At 41.8% G+C, this 27,310-nt stretch overlaps 1 protein-coding gene across 3 annotated transcripts in view; it reads right to left on the bottom strand.

Annotated features, from left to right (window-relative positions):
* Positions 1–936: 936 nt before the first annotated feature.
* Positions 937–27,310, bottom strand: part of kdm6a (lysine (K)-specific demethylase 6A) — a 45,616-nt gene continuing 19,242 nt past the window's right edge. Inside the window, exons 1-25 of one of the 3 annotated variants that reach the window (XM_040006699.1) lie at positions 23,532–25,203; positions 21,423–21,477; positions 20,931–20,965; positions 19,230–19,323; positions 16,370–16,496; positions 13,945–14,043; positions 13,455–13,674; positions 12,285–12,425; positions 10,512–10,604; positions 10,377–10,430; positions 9,125–9,229; positions 8,098–8,484; positions 6,816–7,699; positions 5,051–5,180; positions 4,784–4,889; positions 4,071–4,276; positions 3,800–3,852; positions 3,639–3,710; positions 3,381–3,529; positions 3,181–3,295; positions 2,894–3,081; positions 2,662–2,803; positions 2,449–2,575; positions 2,169–2,339; positions 937–2,087 (exon numbers count right to left, since the gene is read on the bottom strand). In XM_040006699.1, coding sequence (XP_039862633.1) covers positions 2,061–2,087; positions 2,169–2,339; positions 2,449–2,575; positions 2,662–2,803; positions 2,894–3,081; positions 3,181–3,295; positions 3,381–3,529; positions 3,639–3,710; positions 3,800–3,852; positions 4,071–4,276; positions 4,784–4,889; positions 5,051–5,180; positions 6,816–7,699; positions 8,098–8,484; positions 9,125–9,229; positions 10,377–10,430; positions 10,512–10,604; positions 12,285–12,425; positions 13,455–13,674; positions 13,945–14,043; positions 16,370–16,491 — 3,591 coding nt within the window. In that variant the 5' untranslated portion in view covers positions 16,492–16,496; positions 19,230–19,323; positions 20,931–20,965; positions 21,423–21,477; positions 23,532–25,203 and the 3' untranslated portion in view covers positions 937–2,060. Of the gene's footprint in view, positions 2,088–2,168; positions 2,340–2,448; positions 2,576–2,661; positions 2,804–2,893; positions 3,082–3,180; positions 3,296–3,380; positions 3,530–3,638; positions 3,711–3,799; positions 3,853–4,070; positions 4,277–4,783; positions 4,890–5,050; positions 5,181–6,815; positions 7,700–8,097; positions 8,485–9,124; positions 9,230–10,376; positions 10,431–10,511; positions 10,605–12,284; positions 12,426–13,454; positions 13,675–13,944; positions 14,044–16,369; positions 16,497–19,229; positions 19,324–20,930; positions 20,966–21,422; positions 21,478–23,531; positions 25,204–27,310 lie in introns of those variants that run through there. The other 2 variants (XM_040006697.1, XM_040006698.1) reach the window with 2 other exon arrangements.

Here is a 27,310-nt window from a genome sequence, read left to right as displayed (position 1 = left end):
TTTACGTGGTTCTAAAGCTGTTAGTTTTATCTCTCTCCAAACAATATTGACCGAACCAGCAGCATAAGAAGATCCAAACTACGCTTCACATAAACATCGTCATGGATTCCCGCTGACTTTTCCTGTTTTGCTTCCACCACACTTCATGCACAGCTCTCTCTCTCTCTCTCTCTCTCTTCAAGAACAGTTTCCCGTCTAAAAATCTGTTTTCTGCATTATTCGCTTGCTTGTTACGCACAAGTCTATGGTTGTTTACAGCGCTGTCGGCCGCTGTTTGTTTCCTTTTACATACTTCCAAAAAGAAAACCTAATTTCTGCCGTTCAATACTGAACAAATGTAAACTTTTTAAAATTATGCAAAATGCAAAACGCTCAGCTGTGTCTCTAATAAAACCGCTGTAACTTCAGAGGTGATGTTCATATGTTGATTAATGGTTTTCTTTCCTTTTTGATGTACTGCAGAATATTTTTATAAAATCCCAGGCCAGGAAAACCACCTTCATGTTTTTCTGTTTTATCTTCAGCTACTTTGACACAAAGGCATCTGCTGTGATGTTTACACCTTTGATAAAGTCTTGCGTGTGTCAGCTTCCTTTTTATAGATACAAAAATATGTTGATGTACTGATCTGAATTATAATATTTCTGACTGTCAAAATTTCCCAGATTCAAATCAAATCGAATCGATTCGGGACCTTGTGAATCGGAATTGAATCGATTTTAGAAATCAGTGACGATACCCAGCCCTATTATCTACATCCTTTGTATTGCAGGCTCTGCACTCGTCTTGTGTTACATAAACTTTAAACATTTAACTGCATTTAATTTTATATTGCTGGATGATGATACTGATAATTCTGGCATGTATGGAATATTTTCACTTTCCACCCAACAAGCAGACAGCACTGTTTGCACAGACACAACACAGCTGCAGATGTAAATAAAGACCGGTTTTGTTTATTGATGCATAAAACATCCTTCAAACAATAAACCCATTTCAATGTAAGGTCTCTGTACAATGCTTACTAAGCAGTTTTATTCATATAGAAAACGTTATGAGGGGCCCTGCTTTAAAAAAAATCACAAGGCTCCTTCAAATTTAATGGCAGGTACTCTGGGAAAAAAAAGTACAGCATTCCATCAACAAATATTTTTCAGGCAATAAATAGGCATTTATAAATAGTGTAATTTACAACCAAATACAAAAAGAAAACATCACAAATTTAAGTTCACTCTTTCAACTATGTGCAACCCTTTTTCTTTGTGACATGGCCTACAACTCATTTCCTCTCCCTCAACCCAAAGGAACCAAAGTCTCATCATACTTGCAGCATAATCAAAAAAACTTAAGTGATTACAAAAAATCCAAAACAAACAAACGAAGGGAAATGTCTCAAAGAATCTGTCACTCAACGTTTCGCATTACAAAACAGTTTTTAACTCATGTTCCTGACCGAGGAGGTGTCTAACATACAAAAGACCCGCTATGCTAATGTACTTGTGTCATCGAGGGGAAGGAGGGAACAAAGCTCTTGTGAACTCACAAACAGAAGACAAAAATGGCGGGGAACAGGAAAACTATCGAGTCAGTAGTCTTTGCGTGATGATGTTGCCAGTTTAAACTTAATATGTACAAAATTTGACTTTTCCCCTCCTTTTGTGATTTTGTGTGGTTTTTGGGGTGAAGTCCAGCTGAGCCAGCAGTAGAACAGTCTGGTCGTGATGACAAGTGGAGCTACCGTTCACCCCCTCTAGTCCACTTGTTTGGGTGGGTGGGTGGGGGGGTTGGGGGTGGCACACCACTCTGGGCAGGTTGCATAGACACACAGCTTTCAGGCAGCTGCCTTATGGGATTAGCTACAGGGTGCAGTTGGGTGACTGCCGGCTTACTTCCTGAATATCAGAAGAAACAAACTTAAAAAAAAAAAAAAAAAAAAAAAAAAAAAAGAGAGAGAGCGAGAGAGAGCGAGAGAGAGAGAGAGGGAGAAAAGAAAAAACAAGGTTTCCGGAGAGTTTCTGATTTGTGGTACTAAAAGTCCTCAGAACGAGAGAATATCACCATCAAGAGGAGGAAGGCAGGGGACTCGCCTGTGGGGACAAAGCAGCACACACTGAAGCATTTCATGGTTCTCTGTGGCCCACCCTGGTGGATTTGTGCCCGATACTTACAAGTGTGAACTGGTCATAAATCTGCATGAGGTCCTCTATCTTGTACTGCTCCAGCACCACAAAGTTGTCCAGGTTAGCGCTCCCCCTACGGGCACAGTCCTGGCAGTGCACCACGTATGTTTTCCTGCTGTTGCTCTCGCTGGTTACAAACAGCAGGTCAAACACTTCCACCTAGGTGCAAAATAGCAGGTGCACAAGCGTTACCAAAGTAGGAAAAGTGACGATCGAATGGCATGCCTGCAGCAGGAAGGAAAATACAAGTGAGCAGGGCTGCGCTTACTTCACAGATGCTGCAGTAGTGTGCCGGCTCGTTCTGGGTCCTCCCATGCCACACCAGTTCCTTCCCGGCAGCCAGCAGCAGCTCCCTCTGCATCTGACACTGCTTCAGAGTGCGCAACAAACAATACCTAAGAAACAGAAACACACCTGAGGTAAGATCAAGGTAACATGCACACAAAACCAAGAATGAGATGATGAATCTACAGGCATTTACTTGATCATCTCATAAAGCTTGTGGTCTGAGACTTTAATGTTCCTGGCCATGTTCCATGAGAGGTGGATCATGGGAACGATGGATTTGACGCTCTGCAGTTTGTTCCACTCGTAGCGCTCCACCGCCAGCTTGTACTGATGGGCTGAAGAAAAAAAGCACATATTTATGTTCATCTGTGCATGATTCAGTCATACAGCTGGCCCCGATGGGGAAGGAGCTTTCCTTTCCTAACCTGTAAGGGGTCCGACATTCCACGCGATGTTGTTGCACCAGCCGATGGCCTGAACCCAATGAACTGTGCCTGTATTAAGCCACACCAAGTCCCCGGGACGCTGGATGAAGCGGTAAACAGGCACATTGGTCTCGTACAAGTCCTCCAGGTTGGGCCACCAGGAGCCCATCAGGTAGTTAATGTTGTTCCTGTAAAAGGAGGTAAAAGAAAGAAATATATCATCAGATACAATGAACCACTTTGAGCGTCACCTAACAGACTTCAAACGATCTTTTCTGTCCACGTACTTTTCACAGAATTCATTGATGACGCCCCAGTATGGCTCAGGCACAGCAAACCACTCGCAGTCCCCAGGACCAATATTAATATTGACAGAGCAGAAATTGTTGTTTTCTTGGTGACCTATGAAAAAGCACGATTACTCAGAGTGAGACAGAGTGAGACAAAAGACTGCACACACACTTGTGGTCACTGCGTTGATCTATACCTGGTGTCCTGCTCCCTGGCACCTTCATATAGAGCTGCACAGTATTCATGCCCAGGATTGTGTGACCTACGTGACTGAGCAGGTTACCAGCTGACACCACTCTGGCGAAGGCAGGCAACTTAGTCAGCTCCTGCAGCTGCTGCTTCCACCTGAAAGGGCAGAGGTCAATGAAACGAAGAAAAGGGACTAGTGCTTCATCTTTCTTCAACTGCAAATCGCTCTACACGTTTCATCGACTAAAATGAATGAGTCACTTACTTCTTGTCATCTGAGAGTTCGATGTTGGTGCCAAACTTGATGTGTTTGAACAGACCCTTCCTTCGCTTCACACTAAGAGCAAGAGCGTAAAAGGTCATTAATAACAGAAACAAGAGCTCGCAAAGCTTTCAAATCTACACAGAAAGACAGAGAAAGTTCACCCGTCTGAGGAACCCGCCTCCGCTTCCACCTCCTTTTTCTTCTCATTTTCTTCCTGTTAAAGAAAACATTTGGATTGGTAGATTTTTATAGGCTGGTAACATACTCAGCAACACGGTGAAAATATTTTCAATGTAACATGGGAGGTGGCTGATTTGTAACATAATACAAGGTCAGAGTTTTGTAGTGAAAATTAACAAACAAAACCAAGCATTTGATCCTGATTATCTTTTTACTTGAAAGCCAAAATAAGAACTTCAATTAAAATCTGACCCGCAGAGACTCCTGGAAGGACGATGCCTGGTACTGGGCGTATTTGATGATGGTGGTGTGTGAGCGGCTGCTCTCACAGCGCCACATCTTCCTGTTGCCGCTGGGATCCCAGTTCTCATCGGTGGGCTGAGCCAGCTGAGTCCGCACCTCCACTAAATGGTCTGGGTTAGCCTCCACCAGTGTCTTAGTGGAGAACAGGCCCAAGTCTGAGGATGAGGAAGCAAGGAAGAGTTTAGAACAGCTTTCATGCATCTTACATCATTTTAAACAAGTGTTAAAATAGATTTTAGCGAACCATCGATATGAACTTGTGACTTAAGGGGAACAGAGTGGAACACGTATGTTACATGAACTGGTTTTTGTTTTATTTTCTTTATTAATAACCTGAGGACAATCTGTTACATAATAGTTGGGGGGGGGGGGAAAGAGCTGATGGTAGTGATTTTTTTATATTATTTTTTTGGTGCAAATCCAACTAGTTTTCTCCACAGGAAATGTGTGCAGTAACATTTTCAGCTTGCAGGTGGTGCTGTTGTCATACATGTCATACAAAGTCATCCACACAACATGCTCCCTCCTGTGATTTCAGAGACACACCCACAGAGCCATGTGAGACTGGGAAAGAAACATCGAGTCAGCCACGCCAGCCGCAGTTGCAACCCTCAACACGGAAAACACCTAATTTACAAAACTGTGCCATCCCATCCTCTTACCTAGTTTGAGTGCTCCAGCCAGTCCTCTGATGACAGTGACCGGGTTGGTGGGATTGGTGCAGAACTGATGAAGGGGGGGGAAGAAGGCATCCCTCTTGTTTTCTAGCTGTATGTCAGACAGGAAAACGTGAACTGACTCCAGGCTTACTGAGAGTATCAGTGCATTAAAAAGGAGCTTAGAGTGTTTGTGCTTGTTAGCTGTAGCTAAGATACTGAGAATCAACAACATGATGAATACTTCTCCTTATATGGCACAGCTGTACTCACATAAATACTGGGTGTTGGGGGATTGAGTTTGTCCTTTGGCAGTGGAGGAGATGGCGCACGAGGGGGTCGTGGTGGGGGACACCTGTCCAAGAGGATGCTGCTGGTCGACAGGCCGTTCTTCCCCAGATTCCTGCAGGTAAAGAACACGAGATCATCACGCTGTGTATCGGCTTAGGTAGAAATCTGAAACATCAGTGCTTAGTGTGCCTCATTTTGTGAACTCTCCCTTCGCTCTCCTTCCCTTTATAATGTCTTGATGCCTTCTCAATCATCCAGGAAAGAAAATCTCCAAAAAGTTGATTCTGTTCATCTGGACGTAGCGTTTTGTGGGAGAAATGTTTCGTCACTCATCCAAGTGACTTCTACTCAAGAAGAAAACCGAAGAAGTCACTTGGATGAGTGACGAAACGTTTCTCCCACAAAACGCTACGTCCAGATGAACAGAATCAACTTTTTGGAGATTTTCGTTCCTGGATGATTGAGAATGCAGCTCACTGAACTAATACAGCCAATCCCTCAACAAGTTTGTGCTCTCTGCTCATATTGCCTTCATGTTAAATGATTTTTTGCTTTTTAAAGAACTTACTTTAACATTGCACTCAACAACAAATAAATCCTCCCTAACAAAAAAAAAAAAAAAGTAACTTCTTGGGCCAAATCCCCCACAGGTAGGGGTGATGTGGGCTGCAAGTGGGCCCTGGGCCACAAGTTTGAGACCCCTAACATATACTAATATAGTGTTACCATCAACTGCTCATACACCTTTCATTCGTGCTTTGATGTTGCTTCTCTATCTGGAACCACTATTTCTAACTGCCCTGCTTTGTGACAGACACAAATCAATAAATCAGTAATAAAAAAAGAAAAAAAGAAAAACAACTTTTGGTTTACGGTAATTTCACTAGAGGTTCATTGACACTTCACATCACTGCATGTACATCTCTTTATTACAAGTCTGACAGCGCATCCCTCTCTCTGTGCCACCAGTTAGCATTAGCTTTTGGGTCTAATGACTTTTGTGCTGGAAACCCTGCAACTTATCTAACTGGAAGGCAAACATGGATGATTTGTCTAAATTAGCTGCTTGTCATTCTGCTCTTAAATAAAACAAAACCCCCAAAAACACGATAAGGAGAGGGACCAACATGAGCGATGGCCTAACTCTGCATGACTTGAAGATTAAAGGCAAAAATGTCCTCCACATTTCTCTAAAGAAGGAAAGAGCGAGAAGAAACAAGTTTCTAGCACTGTGACAGTTACAAATCTATGTGGCTCACACAAACATTTAAGCACATGTACACTTCAGATCTCTGTCTGACATGAGTGCAGAGTGTGAATGATGCTGGGAGGGAGCTAAATGGTGTATAGTACGGGGTCAAAATATCAGGGCATTTTTAAATGTAACAAAGAATCAAGGCATTCCTCACTTTCACAACATGGTTTCATACATATGAATGTGTCTGCTGCATTAACCGACACGGTTTGTGCCGGTTACCCCAACCCTAACAGATAATGGGCAGGTGTTAGCAGTGAGCTGCAGAGGGCATTGCAGGTGTCTTTAGCTCTCGATGTGTTTCAGTTTTAGATTTACACAATAATTTGTACTTATATAAACTTCTGTGACTAATTTATGGCAGGCTGAAAAGTTTGAAAAACTCAGAATTACACTTAAATCCAAAGCGGAGTAAAATGAATATTAATTTGGGCATGCACTATATTAACTCAGTGAATTCTATATGTGGTCTTAGCTTTACTGACTTCGTACCTGCATGCTTTGAGCATTTCATTGGAGCTGGGGTAGATGGAAACTGAGGACCAGGGAGCCAGGCCAGCAGGGCCAGAATGTCTATGAGGCCCCCCACAAGGCTCCACCTTCATCGGGCTCTGGGAGTCCTCCAGCCCCTTTCCATTGAGCGTGGGCCCCTGACTGTTTGTACTGGACGGGCTGTTAAGGCAGGGGAGGCTGTTAATGGTGTGAGGGTCTGCTGAACATGGAGAGGGCATCGCAGTGGCAGAAAGTGGCGAGGATGCCACTGAGTGCTCTGAAACTGGCTTGGTGGCGCCATTGAGACCTGGATGGACATTGTTCATTTTCTCTGAGGAAGACCCTCCGTGGTTGCTGTAGTTATTGTTATTGTCGTTACTGGTAGTATTAGCTTTTCCCTTTATCAAGGCTGAGAGAGGATTGTCTGAACTGAGCACGCTGGGGGCAGGAGAGCTGGGCAGAGACGCGCTGGCAGAGCCGTCAGTCACCCGTGGCTGGATGTGATTAGTCAATCCCTGCGCAGGGGTGGTGCTGGGACTATGCGACGTCCCTCCGGAATGCCTGATGGCAGCCTCCTGACCTGATGGCAAAGCGGCAGCTGCAGCACTGCTGCCGGTGTTGCCCCCTGAAGGCGTGGTGTCTTTGGTGTGGACCCCTGAGGTAGTAGCGGAGTGGGGAGGTGAGGACAAGTGGTTGGGGGTTGTCTGAGGGGAAGTGGGGGATAAAGACGAGGCAGAGGAAGAGGCAGTGCAGGGCCCAGAGGAATGTCCAACCTGATTCAGAATGCCAGATGATGTGAACGAGGTCTGAGGGGAGGAGGAAGAAGAAAAAGGGGGTTCTCCATTAGGACCTGCCGAATGTGAACCTGGACCTTTTTGAAGCCCCTAGAGAGAGAGTGAGACATACTGATTAATAAATGATGCATTCAATGAGCCAAAATAATTCACATGAAAAACATGCAGAAACAAAATAATGCAGAAGGTGACATGTGCAAACGGTCTACAAGTTCACCAATCTAATCAGTCATTCACATGGCAGCAACTCAAAGTATTTAGGTGTGCAGATGTGGTAAAGATGACCTGTTGATGTTACAACCAACATGGACCAGAATGTCTGATGAATATTTCTTGCATCTTGCTAAATCTATGCCATTAAGAACTAAGGCAGTTCTAACAGCACAAGGAGGTCAAACCTGGTGCTAGTATGTACTCATTAAAGTGGCCAGTGAATGTGAATTGCTGTTGTGCAAAACAAAGCCATTTCAAAGCAGTCAACAGTGTACCTGAGTGGTAGTGTTGCGTTGTTGGCTCCTCCATGTCTCGTCTGCTTGACTGGGACTACTGGTAGTGCTGCTGGTGCTGGGTTGACTGGCGGCTTTGCAGTTGTGAGGTAGAGAGTTCTGCTGCGGGTAAGGCACGTTTCCGTTGCTTGCGCCGCCACCTCCCAGTCCCAGGTTGTGATTTTTGTCCGGGTGTCCAGGCAGCCCCGCTGAAGGACTTGTGGAACAGGATCCATTGGCTGTGGGCTGAGTGACACACGGGGGCCGGGTGGCTGTGTGATTGAGAGGGGAGGTGCGAGAGAAGCCTGCGTGGTGGGGAGAGGGCCCAGCCAATTCGCCGTTGGGAAGGCTGGGCCTCGGTTGGCCACCTGCTGCTGCCTGCTGCCGAATCTGATACAGGGCAGAGAATGAGAAAAGAGTCACACTTAACACAAACTGTTCTGATCAGGAGTTTACACACACACTTAATGTGAACACGAAGGCTTAGGTTATGTTGAGCTGTCAATTGCTGCTGTAAGCTACTCATTTTCTTTCACATCATTCACATATAAGAAAAAAAAGACACCTTCTTTCTCAAATGAGTGTGCTCATCAAAATGATGCTCATCAAAATCTAAAAGTGTCTCAACTGCCAAGCCCTGTGCACTTCCCTTTGGTGACCATGAAGGGCTACAGCAGGTAGTATCATGAAAAGGATTTGGTTCACAGCGCCCACTCATACAGTGGGACTCAAAGCAGATCTCACAAAGAAGATGGTAGATTTACACAAGCCAATCACTTCTCTTGTAGTCAAATTTTAAATGTAATTAGATAAACCAGTGTTATAAGTACGTGGTACAAGTGTGTGGCCACTCCAACCAGAATTATGCCAAAACTTATTCATGAAGACCAAACTAAGAGGTTGAGAAATCACTGAAAGCCCAACAATGCCTTGACATTCATGTCCATCATAACTGTATGTAAAATATAAACCTCCTATACATTAGCCAGTAGAAACTCACGTCACTAATAACAAGGTAGCATGTGTGTACCTGCTGATGATGCTGCATGAGCGAGAACTGCTTCTCCAGCTGCTCCAGCATCTGCAACTGGTGGGGGTTGAGGTTTGCTCGGTTGGTCCGCAAGTGTTCCAGGTGCTGTACATTTCACAACAGTGTTGCATTAAAATTAGCAGATCACTTCTTAAAGCTTACTACCAAATGCACAGGTAGCATTCCCCACACATATCTATTACTTGAGCAAGACACACATGTAGTTTTAATTAACACCCAAATACATTTGGTTTATTAACTTTAGCATTTTTTGTGTATTATTTTCATCTATTTTGTCATCAATTTTCCTTTTCTTATTTCTAAACTTCAGTCATGATGACAAGCTAGCCCTATCCCTTTCTGTGTTTTTGTGGTGGCAGTCTCTGACACCATTCGACCTTGTCTCATTGTACAATCTTCAATCCCACCACCTTGGACAACAGGTAGCAATGCCCTCAGCAATGACGCTGAGCAGAATTAACACTACATCTGCAGCTGTAGTTCAAGACAATGGACTCAAAAGTCCAGCTGATTACATTATGCCAATATAAATTTGTCATTGAGTTTTGGCAATTAAAGTAGCTGCAGAGAAACACAACCTAATGGTATTTTTGTCATTTTTACCCATACTATATGGGGATTCTGAGATTATTATCCTTAACGACAACTAACCTAAAAAGTAAAATAAAAAACATACATGTTAAAAATTTAAATGACTGCTTCAGTTATTTTCATATAAAAGTGTTACAATCTTTAAAGAGTTTCTAGGTTTACACTTGAGTTCCATGTAAATAAATAAATAAATGATTAATTGGAATTTATAAATGAAACTGATGTCCAAGTACAATCCATGATCAGCTTTATGAATGTGATACAGATGGGAAGCATGGAGGATATAAAGAAAAATGACAAGACAGGATAAAAATGTTAAACATACAATATCACGAGCTGATATAAGTGGTTCTGTGAAATGCATATAAACCCCCAAAGCGACCTATTTGAGTATGTCTCATTTTAGCTAATAAAAGTCAGATGTCAGATCAGACTTTACATTTTCTTCTAAATCAGAATCATGTGTAACAGTAATAAAGTTTGATTTGGCAATTTTTTTTGTTTTGTTTTGTCTGTCTTGCATCCCCTATTGGGCTCCAACCTTGGATCTTTTGCATATTATGCAAATGTAAACCACTAAAATGTGAAGCCTCTGTGAAAAATAGTAATAATTACCAAATTAAGAAATGCATGTTCCTACCTGAAGCTTGATTTGCTGTTGATTGGTGGTGTTTCCCCACGAGTCTGCAGCACCCTGTAAAAGAGACACAAATATGTACCATGCCCCATATTTTTAACTCTCCACCATTACACACAGTAGCATCCCTGGCTGTACCTTGGCTGGGCTGGCAGTGCGTTTCTTCTTAGCAGGACTGGCCTGCGGATCTGCATGATTGCTGGCAGACTGGCCTCCCTCCCCTTTACAGGCCTAAAAATGGATCACAGACAGTTTGTGACTACACACTGGACTATCAACAACAGTAAAGCTGCCCCCCCCCCAAAAGTAAGCTAAAATTTAAAAAATGAGCCCTTAAACAAAAGTATCCAAACTTTCTCCACACTGAGATCAAAGGACAGGGTCCATACTACACATTTACATGCAAAAACATTGAGCATTTAAACAATGCTTGTATGGCAATACTCTGATATCAAATATGGTTTACCTTAATCTAAATAACTGAGATGGATTAAGGTGGTAATCAGAGTATTCATACTGTGATTATTATGTGAAACAATGTGCTATTTGTTGCATTTAGGGCTGTAACTGGATATTTGATAATGAAACAGTTTTTGTTGGGTTCAGGATTCAGATATGAGGAAATAAAAAGCCTTAGTTTCTGTGCCTGACTTCCCACTCTCTCTCAGCAGTGATGATCATGTTTCACTTAACCCCAATGTTGCCAACACAGCGACTGCCACTAGAGTTCTGTGACTTTCAGATCTCTTTAGCCTTTTCCTTCCAAAAAATGCCTGGCAAACAGTCTATAGCCAGCAGTCGAGTGCTTTGCATCGGCCTCTTGTTCACCTGGCACTGACACAGCTCTCTCTCCCTCTCTTTCAGAATCCAAAAAGTAAAAGCAAGCTTGAAGTGGCTTAAATCTGCATTCTTTGTAATGGCGACGAGGGGTGATACCTGTGGTTGTGAAATGACTAGTCTATGGATAAACAGCCCTCGATCCTGATGGGTTTAAATGCTTTTCCCACGAGCTTATGGGCTTAGTCACGCATTTCAGGTCACACTGAGTAAAACAATTTTGGTCGTTTGACTAAAATCAGATTGCAGCCACTGTCTTTAATTCATGTGAATCCTTGATTATTCACAGTCTGTTACTAAAATCGTATTGAGAGCATCCCTAGTTGCTTTACAGGAAAGTAGTTTGAACATCTCATATTCTGTTCATGTAAAGTCACTAATGCAGACAGGATATCACTTGGTTCACTCTGATCAATACTTAGAATCACTGAAAATGACCTCGTTATTGTTGTGGCACAGATGAAGCATGATGCAAATATGGTGATTTGAAGCCAAAATGAGGACTTAAGGATTTTACTAACAGACAAACAGAAAAAACAAGAAGGGTTAAAACTGATGTGACAGTGGTGGAGTTGAGCCTCAGTCTTTTTTTCTAAGTCAGTTGTGGCAATCAAAACTCACGTATGCCATTCATGACAAACACAGGTCAAATCCATGCATTCGTACTAATCCATATGCTACGCTCATTAGACATGCATTTTCAGCATTTTCTGTTGCAATGTCTGCATAAGATTTGTGCATTTTTGTAAAAAAGATAAAAGCAGTGTGGCATGATGAGTTCTTTGTAGAAATCCTCAGTAATTCTAACACGTGCCTTTTGATGAGAGAGAGGCTATGAAGGGAAACTGCACTTTAGCAATTAAGATTATTGCAAAATGGGCCTCACTCCAGTTCTTTCATGCTGTTTATCTTTGGATCCATATTGAACACTGATGCTAGCCAGAATTTTGGAAAATGACTATGATGTAGTTAAATCCTCTAAAAGTATGAGGGCAAGGCTTAAACAATCCTCTTCAATTTACAGTTTAACTAGTTTATAAGAGACTGGAGTTTCCTTTATAAGCTGGATCTCACCTGCTGTGTCTGTGCAGTGTTCAGGGTCCCCTGCCTGGACGTGAGCTCAGCAGGAATGGGTAGGCTCCATGCCTCCTCAATACTAGGAAGCATTTTACTCTTATTCTGCAGACTACCTGGTTGTAGGTTACACAACTGAGCCTAGGAGAAATTGTGTAAGACACAAACTTTAGTGCTGAACTTGGGTTGGACAAAAAAAAAAAAAAAAAAAGGTACTAGAAAAGTTACTGCTCGTGTACGTGCTGTGATCAAAAAATCTTCAAAGGAGCCCATTTAAAAAAACAGAAGAAGATAAAAACACTTTGGCTGGTTTTAATTTGGCTGATCTCTGCTTCAAAGTCACCTTTTTGTGGATGTCTGAAAAGCTTGTAGCTATTTGTAGGTAAGCAGAAGTCCCATTTTGACCACTTGCACTTGCTAGTAGGGTAGATTGTGACACAAGACTATTTTCTGTAGCCAAAAAAAAAAAGTATTTTAATTTGTATCTGCACACAGCCAGATACATTTCTCTGGTGTTATAGTAGAACTCCACACCGAGAGTCTGACTCTGGTGGCCAAACTCAGGGGAACTTACTCAATACTAAAAAACTCACACGCCCACTCTGGTTTTACCTCTCCTGAGCTTTTGACATGTTGTGAATTTTCAAGTGAAAACTGAAGCTGGCCCAGCACTCAAAACCACAGTTGGATCAGTTTAAAACTTGATTGGTTGATGTTTGCCGTCTTTGCTTGAAGATCGCAGGCGTGCAAGTGCAAGACGGGACTTCCAGAGAGCAATATTACAAATGCAGCCATGCTGAAAACATTCTGACCTCCACAAAAAGATGACCTTAAAGGAAAAATTACAAATTTGGTAAAGTTACACTTTCTTGGGGCAATTCTCAGATGTTTTTGATCACACCTTATATAGGTGATATACTAAAATGTTCAATGCCATGAAGGAATGCTTTACAATAAAGTGAGGGGAAAACGCCAAAACAAAATACCAATATGAATTATTATTCATATCTCTGTTACCAGAAATCAAAAGGACAAACACGCAGCCTGCAATTCAAAAAGCTGATTGCTTTGGCAATGTTTGGCACTTAACACGTCACTTTAATACACGCACACACCAAAATGCACAACACGTAACAAAGTGCGTTGGGTTTATGTAAAGGCCAGCTCTACCTGCAGCAGCTTGATACGTTGTGTGAGTGCAGCAGTGTTGAGGCAGGCCTTGCTGCGAGTAGCGTTGATGTAGCACTTGATAGCGTCGTGCGGCTGGCCGCAGGATTCGTAGAGAGTGCCCAGATCCATCCAGGCGGCGGCGTGGCTGTGATCCAGTTGAACAGCACAGATGTAAGCCTGCAGTGCATCCATAGGCTGGTTCTGCTGCTGGTAAAGCACCCTGGACCCAGAGGCAAAGATAGGAAATTATTCTCTTGCCATCTTCCAGGATTTAGGTCATTATCCACTTACAAACTCACAGTTCTCAGGGGACCTAATCTGTTCTTCATAATTCTAACAATAGATCCTTTCACACTTTTTCCATGTCCTCTATGCAGCTGCTGCTTCTCCACCAGCCATTTTGAGTCAGACCTAAAGATCTTCACCTTCTTCGTTGTGACCTTAATCATACTTCTCAGCATAGCCAACACATGACAAATTTTGCTCTTACCCTATAGAGCACCAGGTGTCAGCACTGGCCTCCGATTTATCAATGGACTGCCGGTAAGAGATGAAGGCATCCTGCACCTTCCCAATACTGGAGTAGCACCTTGAGGAGAGGAGACAAAGAAAGAAATAAGGACCAAAGAACAGTTGAACTATAAAAATATGACTGGTACCATTCTGGTGACCAATTTCTACCCTAAAGCAGACAATTCAGGGTTTAGTCTGATGTTTGTTTTTAGGAACAAATTGACTGATATGAAAACATTCAGAAGACAGTTGGGCATCTACTGGTTATGTGTCAGTTTACGCTTACACAGCCTACATACAACAGTTTATGTTGTAGTTTAAAATACAACACTACAAAACTTCAATACAGTACTAATACAGTGGTTTGCAATGCTACCTTACTTTCCATCTCATCCATCTGCAACATTGTATAATGGATGGGTTGCTAGACGGGACATGTAAATGCCTTTGTGCATTAAATTTAGTTTAACCAACTAGTTTTTCTGTTGCCAACTAGCAAAGGGAGCAACATTTAGCTATCTAGTAGATGTTGCTGAGGAAAAATCTGCACTGAACTTTGTTCCAAAACATATTCGCTTTCTATCTTTCTTCATGCATCTTAGCCCGCTTTTAAGACACCTTTTTACACCAAGCCCCTTGATGTGCAATCGACCGAGTCAAGTTACTTAAATTAACCAAAAACTGTCCTGTAGAATTTCCTGGGCTGTGAAAACCACACAAAACAGTTTAATCATTCCTGTTTGCCCATGCATAAATGTAAGAACTCATGACAGAGACAGATACATTTCCCATGCTTTTAGGTACTTTTTAACTAACATACACACGTCTGTGAAGGTTCTCAGTCATCCAGGTCATCGTAGTCTAAGGTGCTAGGAAAGAAAAGTGTCTGGAATTCTTTACGTTTCCTTGAAGACGTTTCACCTCTCATCTCTGAAAAGTTTTGAGATCCCTTCTCATACACCTTAAAGCCCACTCACATCCTGGGCCATTTGACCTTAATAAATCACATGATAGGGTGGGGCTAGGTTTCATAATGGGTTCACCCGAAACCTTGGCTGATTGTGAATCACACACACACACACACACACACACACACACACACACGTTTTCACACCTTGGCTCGTGTGATTAGGCAGAGGATCAATAGGGGGTCCATGGCCATCTTGGGGACACTCCCAATAGGGCTTAAATCTGGGACTCTCCACCAATTGCACTTATAACTGAAAAAGCTTCTTGGATGAGAGGTGAAACGTCTTCAAGGAAACTCCAGGCGCTTTTCTTTCCAAGCTCCTTGGACTACCAAGCACATGGTCTCACTCAGATGGCTATATCAAGAGCAAGAGCAGCTTTCAGCTTCCAAGCAGTAGAAAAGCTTTTCTACCTAAACAGCTACTTGCCCTAATGAAAGACCAATAATTGGTCACATAGGCTTGTAAGTCTTTTAATAATTGGCAAAATATTAAGAATACCTGCTGTTTGCCCAGATCTGGTGAGTGAAATTCTGGTATTTATTAGTCTGCTGGTTAGCACCAATTACCAGACGTGTGTTGCTAATCTATACAGTTTACACATGCAGCCTGCTAAGCAAGCTGGTAACGCTACACACTGTCCACGTATGATCAACTGTTTTAAAGTTGAGGCTTCAAAACACAGAGTCAAAAAACCAGTGCAGATGGTGTTTTATGGTGAAGTGATTTTACAGTGTTGAATGCTGACTATTGTGCAGCAAGTTTCAACTTATTTTCCTGAATAACTAGAAACTCTTTCAGTCGGTGAACTGAACAGCACCCTGATCCAGAGGAAGGTCCATTTATGTGGGTCATCAGGCAAGGCCGATTCTAGTGCACCAACATAGTGACTCAAGTAAAGACTGCTTAGTCTAAAAGGAATATTATGCAAAGACCAATAACCCAGTTAAGGGATGCCTTTTTTTGTTTTTTCCCTGCTTAGGCTGTAACCTCAAGGACAGCATTGGCCCCATGGTCAAGACTGGGCATCTACTACATTCAACCGAAACAGCAGCACAGGAGCATGCATTTTAACATCCTGAAGCATTAGCTAGATTTTAAGGTTGCTAAAAAAAAAAAACAAATTATCTTGTGATGCCTTCTAACAGTGTTATGTCATGTTTTTGGCAACAAGTGTTTTTTTTTTGTGATGAAAAGAAGATGACAACTAAATAAAAACTAATGAATTTGAAGAGATGAGATCCGATTAAGTTGTGCAGAAAGGTGGGACGAGTTTGGAAGTGATCCAATCAGAAATAATCTTCATATACAGTAAGGTCAGCCAAAAGACTACGACTAAAACTAAATCAGAATTTGCTGTCAAATGCCGTCTAATTAAATTTCACAACACAAGACAAGATAATACGCAAACAGCCGCGTCCTTTGCTTTCGTACCTGCCAAGAAAGTACCAAGACTGGCCAGAGTTTGGGTCTGCCTCTAAAGACTTTTGCAGACACTGGATGGCATAGCTGTCCTTGGTGCCTTTATCCCCCAACTGTTCCACTGTGTGATGCATCCAGCCTGAGAAGAGCAAAACAAAACATCAGCCTTCACGATTCAACTGTAACACACCTCCTGGCTTTGTTTTTTTATTTAGTGATGATTACATACCAAAGGAGAATACAAGTGTTATAGATCAAAATCCTCTTTTTTTTTTTTTTTTTTAATGTAAGGAAAAAGGTAAGATTTCTGATAAGATTAAGTTCTGTCTGCCAAAGGAGGAAAAAAAAAACAAAACAGATCAAATAAATAAAAACTTGTTACTTCCTGAAACTTTAATGAGAGTAACAGTGGAAAAAGTCAAAGAAGCAGTTATATTCAAAACGCTTAAACATCTGATATGAACCAGCCTTTACAAACAGCTCCTCCCTGCATTCAAGCACACACACGCACAAGTACGTGTGCGTGCACACACATAAACTGGGCAATTTCAAGCAAACACAGAGGCTCAGGAAGACTGTAATGAGCAATGACAAACCTCCCACAGCTCTTCTCCTATACACCTGTGTAACCACATATGCGTACTTATGTGTACTTGAGTTCCCGTGTACTCATGATACGTCATCAGTCGGAGACCAAGTACTGTTCCAATTCAAAGTACGCATCAAGCCGAGAACGCAAAAAATTCCCGGATGTGTTCTCACTCCGCCTGTTTTATCGAGTGTGCCTTATGTATGAATTCTGGTTGTGCTTACTGACCTCGAACCTATTTTTGCGTGCAGAAATCTGTTAAAAAAATGTTTTGATGGATTGTCAGAGCATTACGGCTGCCGTAGTGAGGAGCTTCGCGGAGTAATCTGGGTCCAAAACTCCGTCGGCTTCAGGTCCCAAAGTCAAACGAACACAGAGTTAAAAACTGTCTAAATTCTTTCATCAGCGTTGCTGCTTTACCAGGTGTAACAATTAAGTTTAACATCCATGAAAACAGAATTTATTCAATTTAACGGAGTGAGAAGTTAGCAGGAAGTTAGCTCGCTAGTTTCCACCTAAACATGACATAGCATGTTCTGACTGAGAGATTTTTGAAACTAATTAAAACGTACAGCTCTGCTACCACTTCCAACATAAACAAAGACAGAAAACTAAACAGCGATGGCGTTTGCAGGGTTACTGAAGTTGGACTACCTGGTATATAATGTTGTGCTACGTGATTGCTAGCGACACAGCTATGTTAGCATAACATTAGCACAGTGAAGCTGGAGGATGAACGCCAACGTTTTTTCCACTCGATAAAAGTTAACGTGAGGGATTCTGGTGGTTAGGGACAAATGCAATCGCATAGCAGGATGCTATACACGGGCCAAACTTCAGTCAGGACAACAACTGAGATTATTCATCCACAATACGAGGTTAGTTATTAATATACTGCAACAACATGGGAACAGAACAGCTGCGAGAGAATTCAACATTAATGAATCAATGTTACGGAAGTGGAGGACGCGCAGTGTTTGGCTTTCCCCCCATTTCAAAAGTGCTTCATCTCTTTGCCATTACTGTCGCCTGGCATAATTTGCAGATGATAATGGTTGTAGCCGCTGCGATGCTTTCGACCAAAACAGGCGCAGCTTGATGACATCATCAACATGCGCTATCACGATAGAGCGGTATAGTCAAAAAGCGGTATCGTTTCTATCATATATCGTTTATATCGCCCACCCCTACTTGACAGCAATCTATGGCAATTCCTAGTGGTCTCACAAGGTTGGCAGGGCTATTGCAAGCATCGTAAATCATCTGTAATGGGAAGTTTTAGCCAAAAACCAATTTCCAGCAAGTCCTGATAGGTGCAACAGTGGCTACCACAACTATATACAAACATACTAAGCCAAATACACCAAACAAACTAATCTGTGCGCCTCACTACCTTGGTTATCTTGGCATTTTGGTGAACCTGTGCAAAGTATACTGTCAGTTTCTGCTGTGGTCTTCTGCTGCTGTAGCCCATCTGCTTCAAGGTTCAACATGTTGTGCATTCCTGCCTTGGTTGTAACCGGTGCTTATCCCGAGTTACTGCTGTCTTTCTATTAATTCAAAACATTCTGGCCATTCTTCTCTGACTTCTGGCATGAACATAGATAACTGCTGCTCACTGGATAGTTCCTACCAGACCAGTCCTCCTGGCACAAACAACCATGCCATGTTCAAAATCACTAAAATCATCTTCCTTCCCCATTCTGATGCTCAGTTTGGACTACAATAAGTCATCTTGTTCTTGTCTACATACCCAAATACAACGAGTTGCTATTCTGTGACTCACTGATTAGATATCTGCATTAACAAGCAGTTAAATAGGTATAGGCAATACAGCAAGTGTATATAAAAAATTTACCAACATCATCACAGTGTGTGTGGTCCTTTAAAAAAATTTTTTTTAATATAAATGTGTGAATTTTTTTGATTAATACTGACACACACACACACACACACACACACACACACACACACACACACACACACACACACACACAGAGAGAGAGAAACCAATGCCTGAGTAAATAAAGCCAGAATTATTTAATCAAACTAGATAAAAATCCACTTATTACAACATTTGATGTAAAAATACAACGATTATAGCAATCACTGGTTGCAGATGGTTTTTTTTCCCCCATTCTTTGCAGGATGGTAAATGAGCATGCAGACTAGGGGAAGCCGGGAATCGAACCAACCGAGCCTGAAGATACTTTCAGCCAGTTTAATCCGGTACATTTCACATGTGGACATGAGCATCGGCCTACATCAGCAAAGGTCACTCACCAAGTTGTTGCAGTGTGGTCGCCTTCACTTGTGCAGGAAGATTTTCCGTCTGCAACAGACTTTCATACGCTTCCTTCGCTGCTCTGTATTTCTTCTGCGGGGAGAACAGGAAGAGGAGGACAAGCAAGAGAAGTAGACATGGGGGTTGTTTAGGCCAGACAGGAAAGCCAGTGTTTTATGGTTTAATCTAGACAGACAAAGACTTTAAAGACCTCCTCACACTCATAGTGTCCTTCCATACACAGACAAACACACGGGGGGAGGGTCAGTGTGAAAGAGCACAGGCCTACCAGACTCAACAAGTCTGGCAGGTGTGTGTGTCTGCACTAAAATGTTTGTGTGCTTTAACAAAAAGGAACGGTTTGTATTTTGGGGAAATCTGAGCTGCCTGCTGGTGAACCAAGGGTTTGTTTTAACTTAGTGGGCTTACTGACCTTTTGTCTAGATCATCAGGTAGAGTAATGTCAGTGCATGCACAGAATCTTCTCTTATCAGGTCTAAAATAGCCTTTTAAAAACCAACCCACCAGTCTGTGTATGTGCAGACCTTGCACATACAGTCTGGCTCTAGACTCTTCCTGTCTGCACACAATAAAAACACCTCTGGGCAAACACTGACACTTGGGCACACAAGCGAGAGAGATTCTTTAATGTTCCTTCCTGTGTCGACTAATGATTGTCATTAAGGCTGAAGGCAAATACAACCAAATGAACAGCTGCATTTGGAACTCCTACAACTGAAGAATTGCAATGGGGGGGGGAGATTGTTGGTAATGAAGCCCTGCCATTACCTACAAGATCTGACATTTAGAGTCATTTAGTTTTAGATAATACTTTAACAAAACACTGTTCTGTAGTTAATTGACACATTTTCCCACAGGTCCTGATCATGTTGTTTCAACATGATAGTAACAGTAATGGTTCTTATATAGCGCTTTTCTATTCTACCTGAGCACCCAAAGTGCTTTGTACAACATGCCTCATTCACCCATTCAAAAAAGCACTTTTTTTTCTATGCCTAAGTGCTTTCTACCTGACATACACACATTTACACTCTGATGGATGCATCAACTTGGGATCTGTCCCTTGAGCAGCCAGGGATCGATCCAACAACCTTCCACTTAGTAAATAACCTGCTCTACCCCCAGTGCAGCATATTTTCATAATGGCATACTGAGGAGTGCATTAACATATTCAAACTTGGCCTAAACAAGGCAAAGGGACAGATACATGTAAATAAAAACAGTACCTAGATATAGTAACTCATCGACACCAGTGGTCTAGTACAAAGTAGGGGTGTAATGTACCTATATATGCCTAAAAAAAATACATTAATTAGTGCCTTTGGGTTTTATAAAGCACAGCAATGCTGAAGTCAGAGGTATAACAGTTTGAACAGTATGCCTATAATCATTCCCAGCAGCCTTTGAGCCAAACAATAATAGTTAGAAGTTAAAGCTTTATATTACTGGTGTCGTTCATCATAATTTTTTAATAATTGAATTCTTTTATACTTATGAATAAACAGTACAGTTGTTCTTATAAGCCACAGTATCTGAGTTCTTAAAAAGGCTGGATTACACTGAAGGTCTTCCCTTGTCAGAGAAATTGTTAAATCAATATAAAGTTATAGCAGGTGCATGATGCTATATTAATTGAGTACAACATGAAATTGTTTGGCCCACATTTATCGATTGCTTACCTGGATCTCATATAAATGAGCGATGTGGAACTGAACTGTGGGGGTAAAAAGAAGAGAAATTAGAAATTAGTGAAATAAAACAACAACAAAAAAACCCAAACAAAGAGAGAAATTAAGCTAGATAATGGCTCCATGAAGCTCAGTGGGTACAGACTGCTAGCACTATGGAGCACAGATGGGAGGGGGAGTAGGACACTTTCCCCAGAGTGTACATGTAATCTGAAATCACAGTGTGTATCTGCAATGTGCTTGAAAGCACTTCCAGCTCGCTCTCTCTCCTTGTGCTGTCTCCTAGGCAACCCCAGTCTTGGGCAGAGTCAGCAGGGAAACAGCAACAGAGAGAGAGAAAAAAAAATCTGCTCTGTAGAAATATTCCTATGCCCTTTCAATATGTGTTACATACCACTAGCAACACGGCACATCATATGTGATCATACTTTACGTTGTAGCGTGTGACTGGTTGGCTGGAACAATTATAGCACCTATACTTACTTTCAGCTTTGGACAAAGTGCAGAGTTTGGAGTCGATCAAAGCCAGCTGAAAATGCTGCAGAGAGGGGAAAAAATGAAATCATTTTAGTGTGAAAGCAAATTCACACAAATCAAACATCTCTGTGACAAGATTAAAAACAAACAAACAAACAAAAACTATTTAACCTAGTTTTTTCCGAGAGCACAGAGCACAGGAGTGATACTTTTAAGGAAATCGTGGAGAAATTTCTATTCTTCTCCAACTAATGTGCATTACCCAAATCCCCAGCATTCCTAATAAACCATAAATGAACTCCTGCCACTGCAACAAGAGAGGACACTGAGAGCTGGAAAAGCTAAGGCACAAATCTCACCCCTCCTTTCTCCTGTCTAACTTGTCCTCAAAACGAGACGCTGATATCCAGTGGCAGGCTATTAATGGCATCCAATTCCATCATCTGAACTAGGGTTTCTGGGTAAGGCAGATGTCTGCAGAGGCCAAGGCGTGCCACAGTACCAGGAAATGCCTTCTATATGGGGTCACTGAACTGATTAGCCCAAGTCACACAGCTCTTCTGGCCTTCTCGGACTCCCTTTAGTTCTTCCACAAAATGCCCAGATGTTGCTGACACACTGCTGTAATTTTAACTGTATTCAAGTTCATTATACGAGAAAGTGAAATGTAAATTCCAGCAAGATGTCCTGTCTATAAGCGGCTTCAAGGTGACAGTTTTCATTGCAGTTTATTTCGGTAGTTAACTAATCTGCCAATTTTTCTTCAATTAGTCAACGATCATTTCACTTATGCTTATCCCCACTTCCAGTGGGTGAACCTCCTCTTCTAGGCTCCAGTGTTTCACCTAGTCAAGTCTTCCCACCTGTGAATATCACTGTGTTGTCTCGGCCCACAGCAAAATAAAATAATGACCCAGAAACTTGTACTAATTACTATTCAGAATAAACACTAATAATAATGTGAGAAAAAAACAAAAAACAAACAAACTAGCATACAGGAGTAGCTACATTATCGCATTTCACTCTTTAGCTGACAAAACTGAAATGGTGTTCGCTTAGCAAGCATCATGCATGAGAAGGTTCCGATAGGTAATCTAACATAAACATTACTGGACAAATTTGAACATAAAGTATTAACGCGATGCACTGAACTCCCTAAAACTGAAGCATTCAGAGCTGACGTCACAGCTCCAGGGTGCCGGCGTTTTAAATGCTCGTGCACAGCAGTAGTCCTGTCGTGGAAGGAAAGTGCCAGTTTGGACACTCTGCAAATAACTTTTGTTTAAAATCTCAGTTTCCATTTTCTTCCGTCCTCCTGTTTTGCCGTTCGCGCTACGTTCTTCTTCGTTAGTATTGTCTGCAGTCTTGGCAGACGATATAGGCGATACTGCCCTATAGCTTCCTGTAGTGTATTGCAGTTACAAAAATAAATTTATGATATGATGCATCGACAATAAAATTCCCCTATCAATTAATTTTTATAGTTGATGTCATCGATTATTTGGACGAATCACTGGAGCCCTTTTTCAGTCCCTAGGGTTGCTGCACTGTAACCCTATGCAGTCCCAAATGATGCTTTGTGCATTTAAAAAGGCACCACTAGAATCTGGGTCAGTAAAACCTGTCAGCACCTGAGCACGAGGAAAATCCCAAAACCTTGAACTTCTTTCAATGGCACGCACACTTTTGGAACAAACTGTACTGCTGCTGTTGCTGAACTGGTCAAATCAAAGAGGATTTCTTGCTTTAACCTTAAAAGGCAAGCACCGGTATCAGCGGTCCATGCTGGGGAAAAAGACAGCTATAAGCACAGGCACACACATAAAAAGGAGGCGCCCGCTGTCTTGGAGCGACAGCAGCCGCACAGACGGTCAATGTCAGCCAGATAAAAATCAAGAGCCGTCCAGCTGGATCTTTCTTTGCATGCTTCACCCTGGGCCAGTGGAGCTTCACACACACACACTTACACATGCATGCGCACACACGCAGACACACACAGAGGACCCTGCTTAGGACAAACTCCCTTTTAAACAGCGCTACGAGCCACTAAACACCAGACTACTGCATCCACATGCTTTAATGTCAAGCAACAGAGGCAAAGACAAATGCTTTTACCTAGATCGCTTTCACATCACACTCCTCGTGGAACCCCACAGCATCCTCCAGTAGATCTCCGCCTCAGCCTCTTCTATCCTTTCCCTCCTTCCCTTTCACACTTGCTCTACCATCAGGCAGATAATGCAGCAGGATTGTCAGCTTGGCATTCCACCTCCCTCCCCATGTCTCGCTTTCCTCACTCTCTCTCTGTCTCTTTGCAATCTTTCTTTTTGTCTCTCTCCCTCCCTCTCTCACGCCACCTCCTTCCCCCTCTTCTATCCTGGTGTCACTGATTACTATTCAGCAGACGGCTGCGGTGGAGAGTGCTGAGAGATGACACACAATACCTCAAAGCTGGAACAGGCAGGGAAACACCACCTCTACATCCCCCCTCCCTCACCCAACCCAAATCTCACCTCTCTTTCTCAGCTCAAAGCTCTTCTCTATGGCTACGCAGCTCTACAGAAGCAGCCAACTCATATAACCTCAATTTAAAGCACACTGGGGCCAAATCATTTCCTCTTCTCTCATTAACCACATTAGCAGACACTAATGGGATGAAATTGTCTGCGCTTTATGGTAAATCCAAGTTTGGTGCAGTTACATGCAGTGATTCACATTGCAATGTGTTCTTAGAAACTCAAGGCATCTCAGTCACTTGATGCTCTGCGCCTTGAAACATGCATCCTTCAGGAAAGTCCATTTCTACATTCCCTCCCTCTCCCTCCTGCACGCATTTACTACAGAAAACAGTTTCTGATTCCTTTCTCATTTCTGTTTCTTACATTTATTCAATCTCAGCTCCTCTGCGTGAGAGACCACCCCTCCCTTTAGATAAGTGGGGCAGTTGTGTGTGTATATGTGTTGGCAGCGAGCCAGAACAAACAGGGAGGGGTGGCCTCCAACACCGAGTGAAGACGTGCAACGCGTGCAGCCTAGTTAGCTCCACAGAGCACCATGTGTATAAACTCTTAAAACCTTTGGTAATAAACTGTAAACTGAAAATGTCAAGCTTTAGGAAATACTTCTTTCACCATTAACCAATACAGAATATTTTCTTGATATAGTTAAGACACGTGTCATGCATCTTAAATTCCGAGTGTTGCACACTTCGTTTCTTGCACATATACAGGACTGTCGGTATTGTTCTGGAAATGTAATTCACCTTGCTGACTACATGCACATATTTACATCACTTCCTCTTGTGTCATCTTATCTGTTAATCTGATGTCGGTGTGTTTTCTTTGGAGAGAGAATTGTTTAAATGTGTATGTTGCAGCTTTTTTCTATCAATGACAAATTTATTTGAATTCATAGACCTCTGAACCATACAGCTCAAACGTGTTTCGGCAGGATTTCTACTCACATTCAAACTAGGTTACTTAGTCTGACTGAAAAAAAAGAAAGTCAGGGAGATCAGGCAACACTAACTCACAACTTACTTTTAAGAAAATGTGACCACCTCGACCTTTTTCCTTCTAGATCCTCCATGGCCATCAGAGGAGAGGAGGAGCTCCTGTGCTGCTGACTGAGATCACAGCGATATGTTTCTGAGTTTGTGTGTCTGGCACTTATTATACCTTCCCCAAAAGATGTATGAATAGGGCTGTGCAATATGACCAAAATCTCATATCCCGATATAAAACATCTATCGTCCCGATAACGATATAAATCACAAAAAATTTAATATTTTCTGTAAATTCTGTGAATCTCGGGTAGGTGAAGTGTTTCCAGCTGGGCGTCGTGTACCTGGAGTCGAGTGTTTTAACCGATGCATGAAACTACACATTTTTAGACATAAGTTTTAACGGCCGCCGTTTTCTTTGTGAGTATTTATTACACGGCATGCTGCGGGGAAAAGCCTGTTCTAATGTTTGAGTCTAAGGTTTATTTTTTAGCACCTGACGGCTCTTTTTTGCTTTTCATCCGTAAACACTCTGCATACTTTTTCACGTGATTCAGTTTATTTTGAAAAGGTTTATGTGGAAAATAAACAAGCGGACATGCGATGGTTTTACCGTCGTTGTTGCTAACGACAACCCATAAAAACAGGCGCTTGTCCATCCGTAGTGTGATTATATTAAACATAAGCGATAGAGAGAACTTTAAGAAATTAATATAGCCACTACAGTGACCATCAAAACCATGAAAAATATTGCCGTAAACAGTTTATTTTGCGATACCACGAAACAAACGATAGCGTAAAATGAAACGATAGACGTTTTTATATCGTCATCCGATATATATCGTTATATCGAACAGCCCTATGTATGAACTTCATATTCTGTAAGCCTGGAAGAATGTTACTGCAGTGCTTCCCCTGCTATTTTCTGACTGTGGTCATTCAGAGTGTTAAATACACTGATGCACCTATTGCTGCAATATTGAAACTTACTTGTAACTTATTGGAATTTAATCTTTTCTTAGTTAGTTTTCTATTCTTAGTTCTGGTTATTTGAACTTTTATTTCATAAATAATCACCATGAATAAAATCCTCTGCGATGGCAGTGTAATAAATATTACTTTTGTATAACTTGTAATATCCAGTTGGCATGTCTAAACTTCTGTAGTGCACTGGCATAAGTATGCTAGTGTGACATAACGTCTGAAACAGGACAAAGCCTAGGATCAGATAGCAATCAATCCCCAAAGGGATTCCCGACAACAGATCGGCAGCTAAAAGTCAGAATGCCTTTTTCCTTTTGTTACTGTCTCGACAACTCACAAGTATCCGGGGATTACAGACACACAGGACAGATGATCCTGCAGCCTGTGTTGATCCAAAGGACTAGGGAGGTCAGAATTATCTAAAAAGTTAAAAGGCTCTTATCTGTGACTGTACATCGGAATTCATGAAACTTAAGTGGCATGAATGCAAAATGATTCAATTGTTCCAGCACTCTCATCAGGCAAGGACACTCTGCTGATGACTCGAGTCAAAATGTATATATTTGTTCTAGCTGCACTTCTATCAGCTGTGGGTGCAGAACCTTTAGATGTGCAAAGAACAAAGTAAGACTGTATAATACACTTAAACACCCACAATAGCAAATGCTTCCAGTATCCCTCCAATATTAGCTGATAAGGTTGTTATGACAACATTACAAGATAAGATAGCTCGCCTGCTTCCCTATGGCTTTACTTCTGACTACATTTATAAAATCACGTCAGACCACAGCCAGAGATGTCACCCCAAGTCCTTTGTGATGGATAGTTCAAGATATTTAGAATATTCCAACTGAAATCAGTAACTTCATTATTAAAATGTGTGAGACAACATCTGTTCAGTAGTCCTCTACAGTGCATCCTATTAAGTTGGACATTGTTCTGCAGCCTCAGTATAGCAACCTCAGATCACCCATTTTATCTGTGCATGCATGCTTCAGTTCAGTCCAACATATTTTACCATCTCAGTGAAAATACAACAACACAAGGTGGAAGATATGACACCACTGAAATAAAATCCTTAAAACACAGACTGGATTCTGTCTCAAACTTCATATCTATTTATTAGGGGTGCAACGATACACAAAATTCACGGTTCGGTTCGATACTTTGGTGTCACGGTTCGATATTTTTTCGATACAAAAAAAAAAAAAAGTTCATGCCTTTTTAATTTGTCATTTATTAAAATTATAAATATATATTTTAACTCAAAAGTACAGTTTTTAAATTTAATGTTGCTGAAACAACAAAGTAACAAAATAATAAATCTGATTGAGGAATCACTCATCTTTGGAAAAGCGAGTTTATTACAGAGAAACGGCTCTTTCCAAAATAAAAGCTATACGATACG

This window comes from Simochromis diagramma, unplaced genomic scaffold, assembly GCF_900408965.1.
Source record: "Simochromis diagramma unplaced genomic scaffold, fSimDia1.1 OVJJ01000514.1, whole genome shotgun sequence".
Taxonomy (NCBI): Eukaryota; Metazoa; Chordata; class Actinopteri; order Cichliformes; family Cichlidae; genus Simochromis; species Simochromis diagramma.
This window is presented reverse-complemented; position numbering and strand designations above follow the sequence as displayed.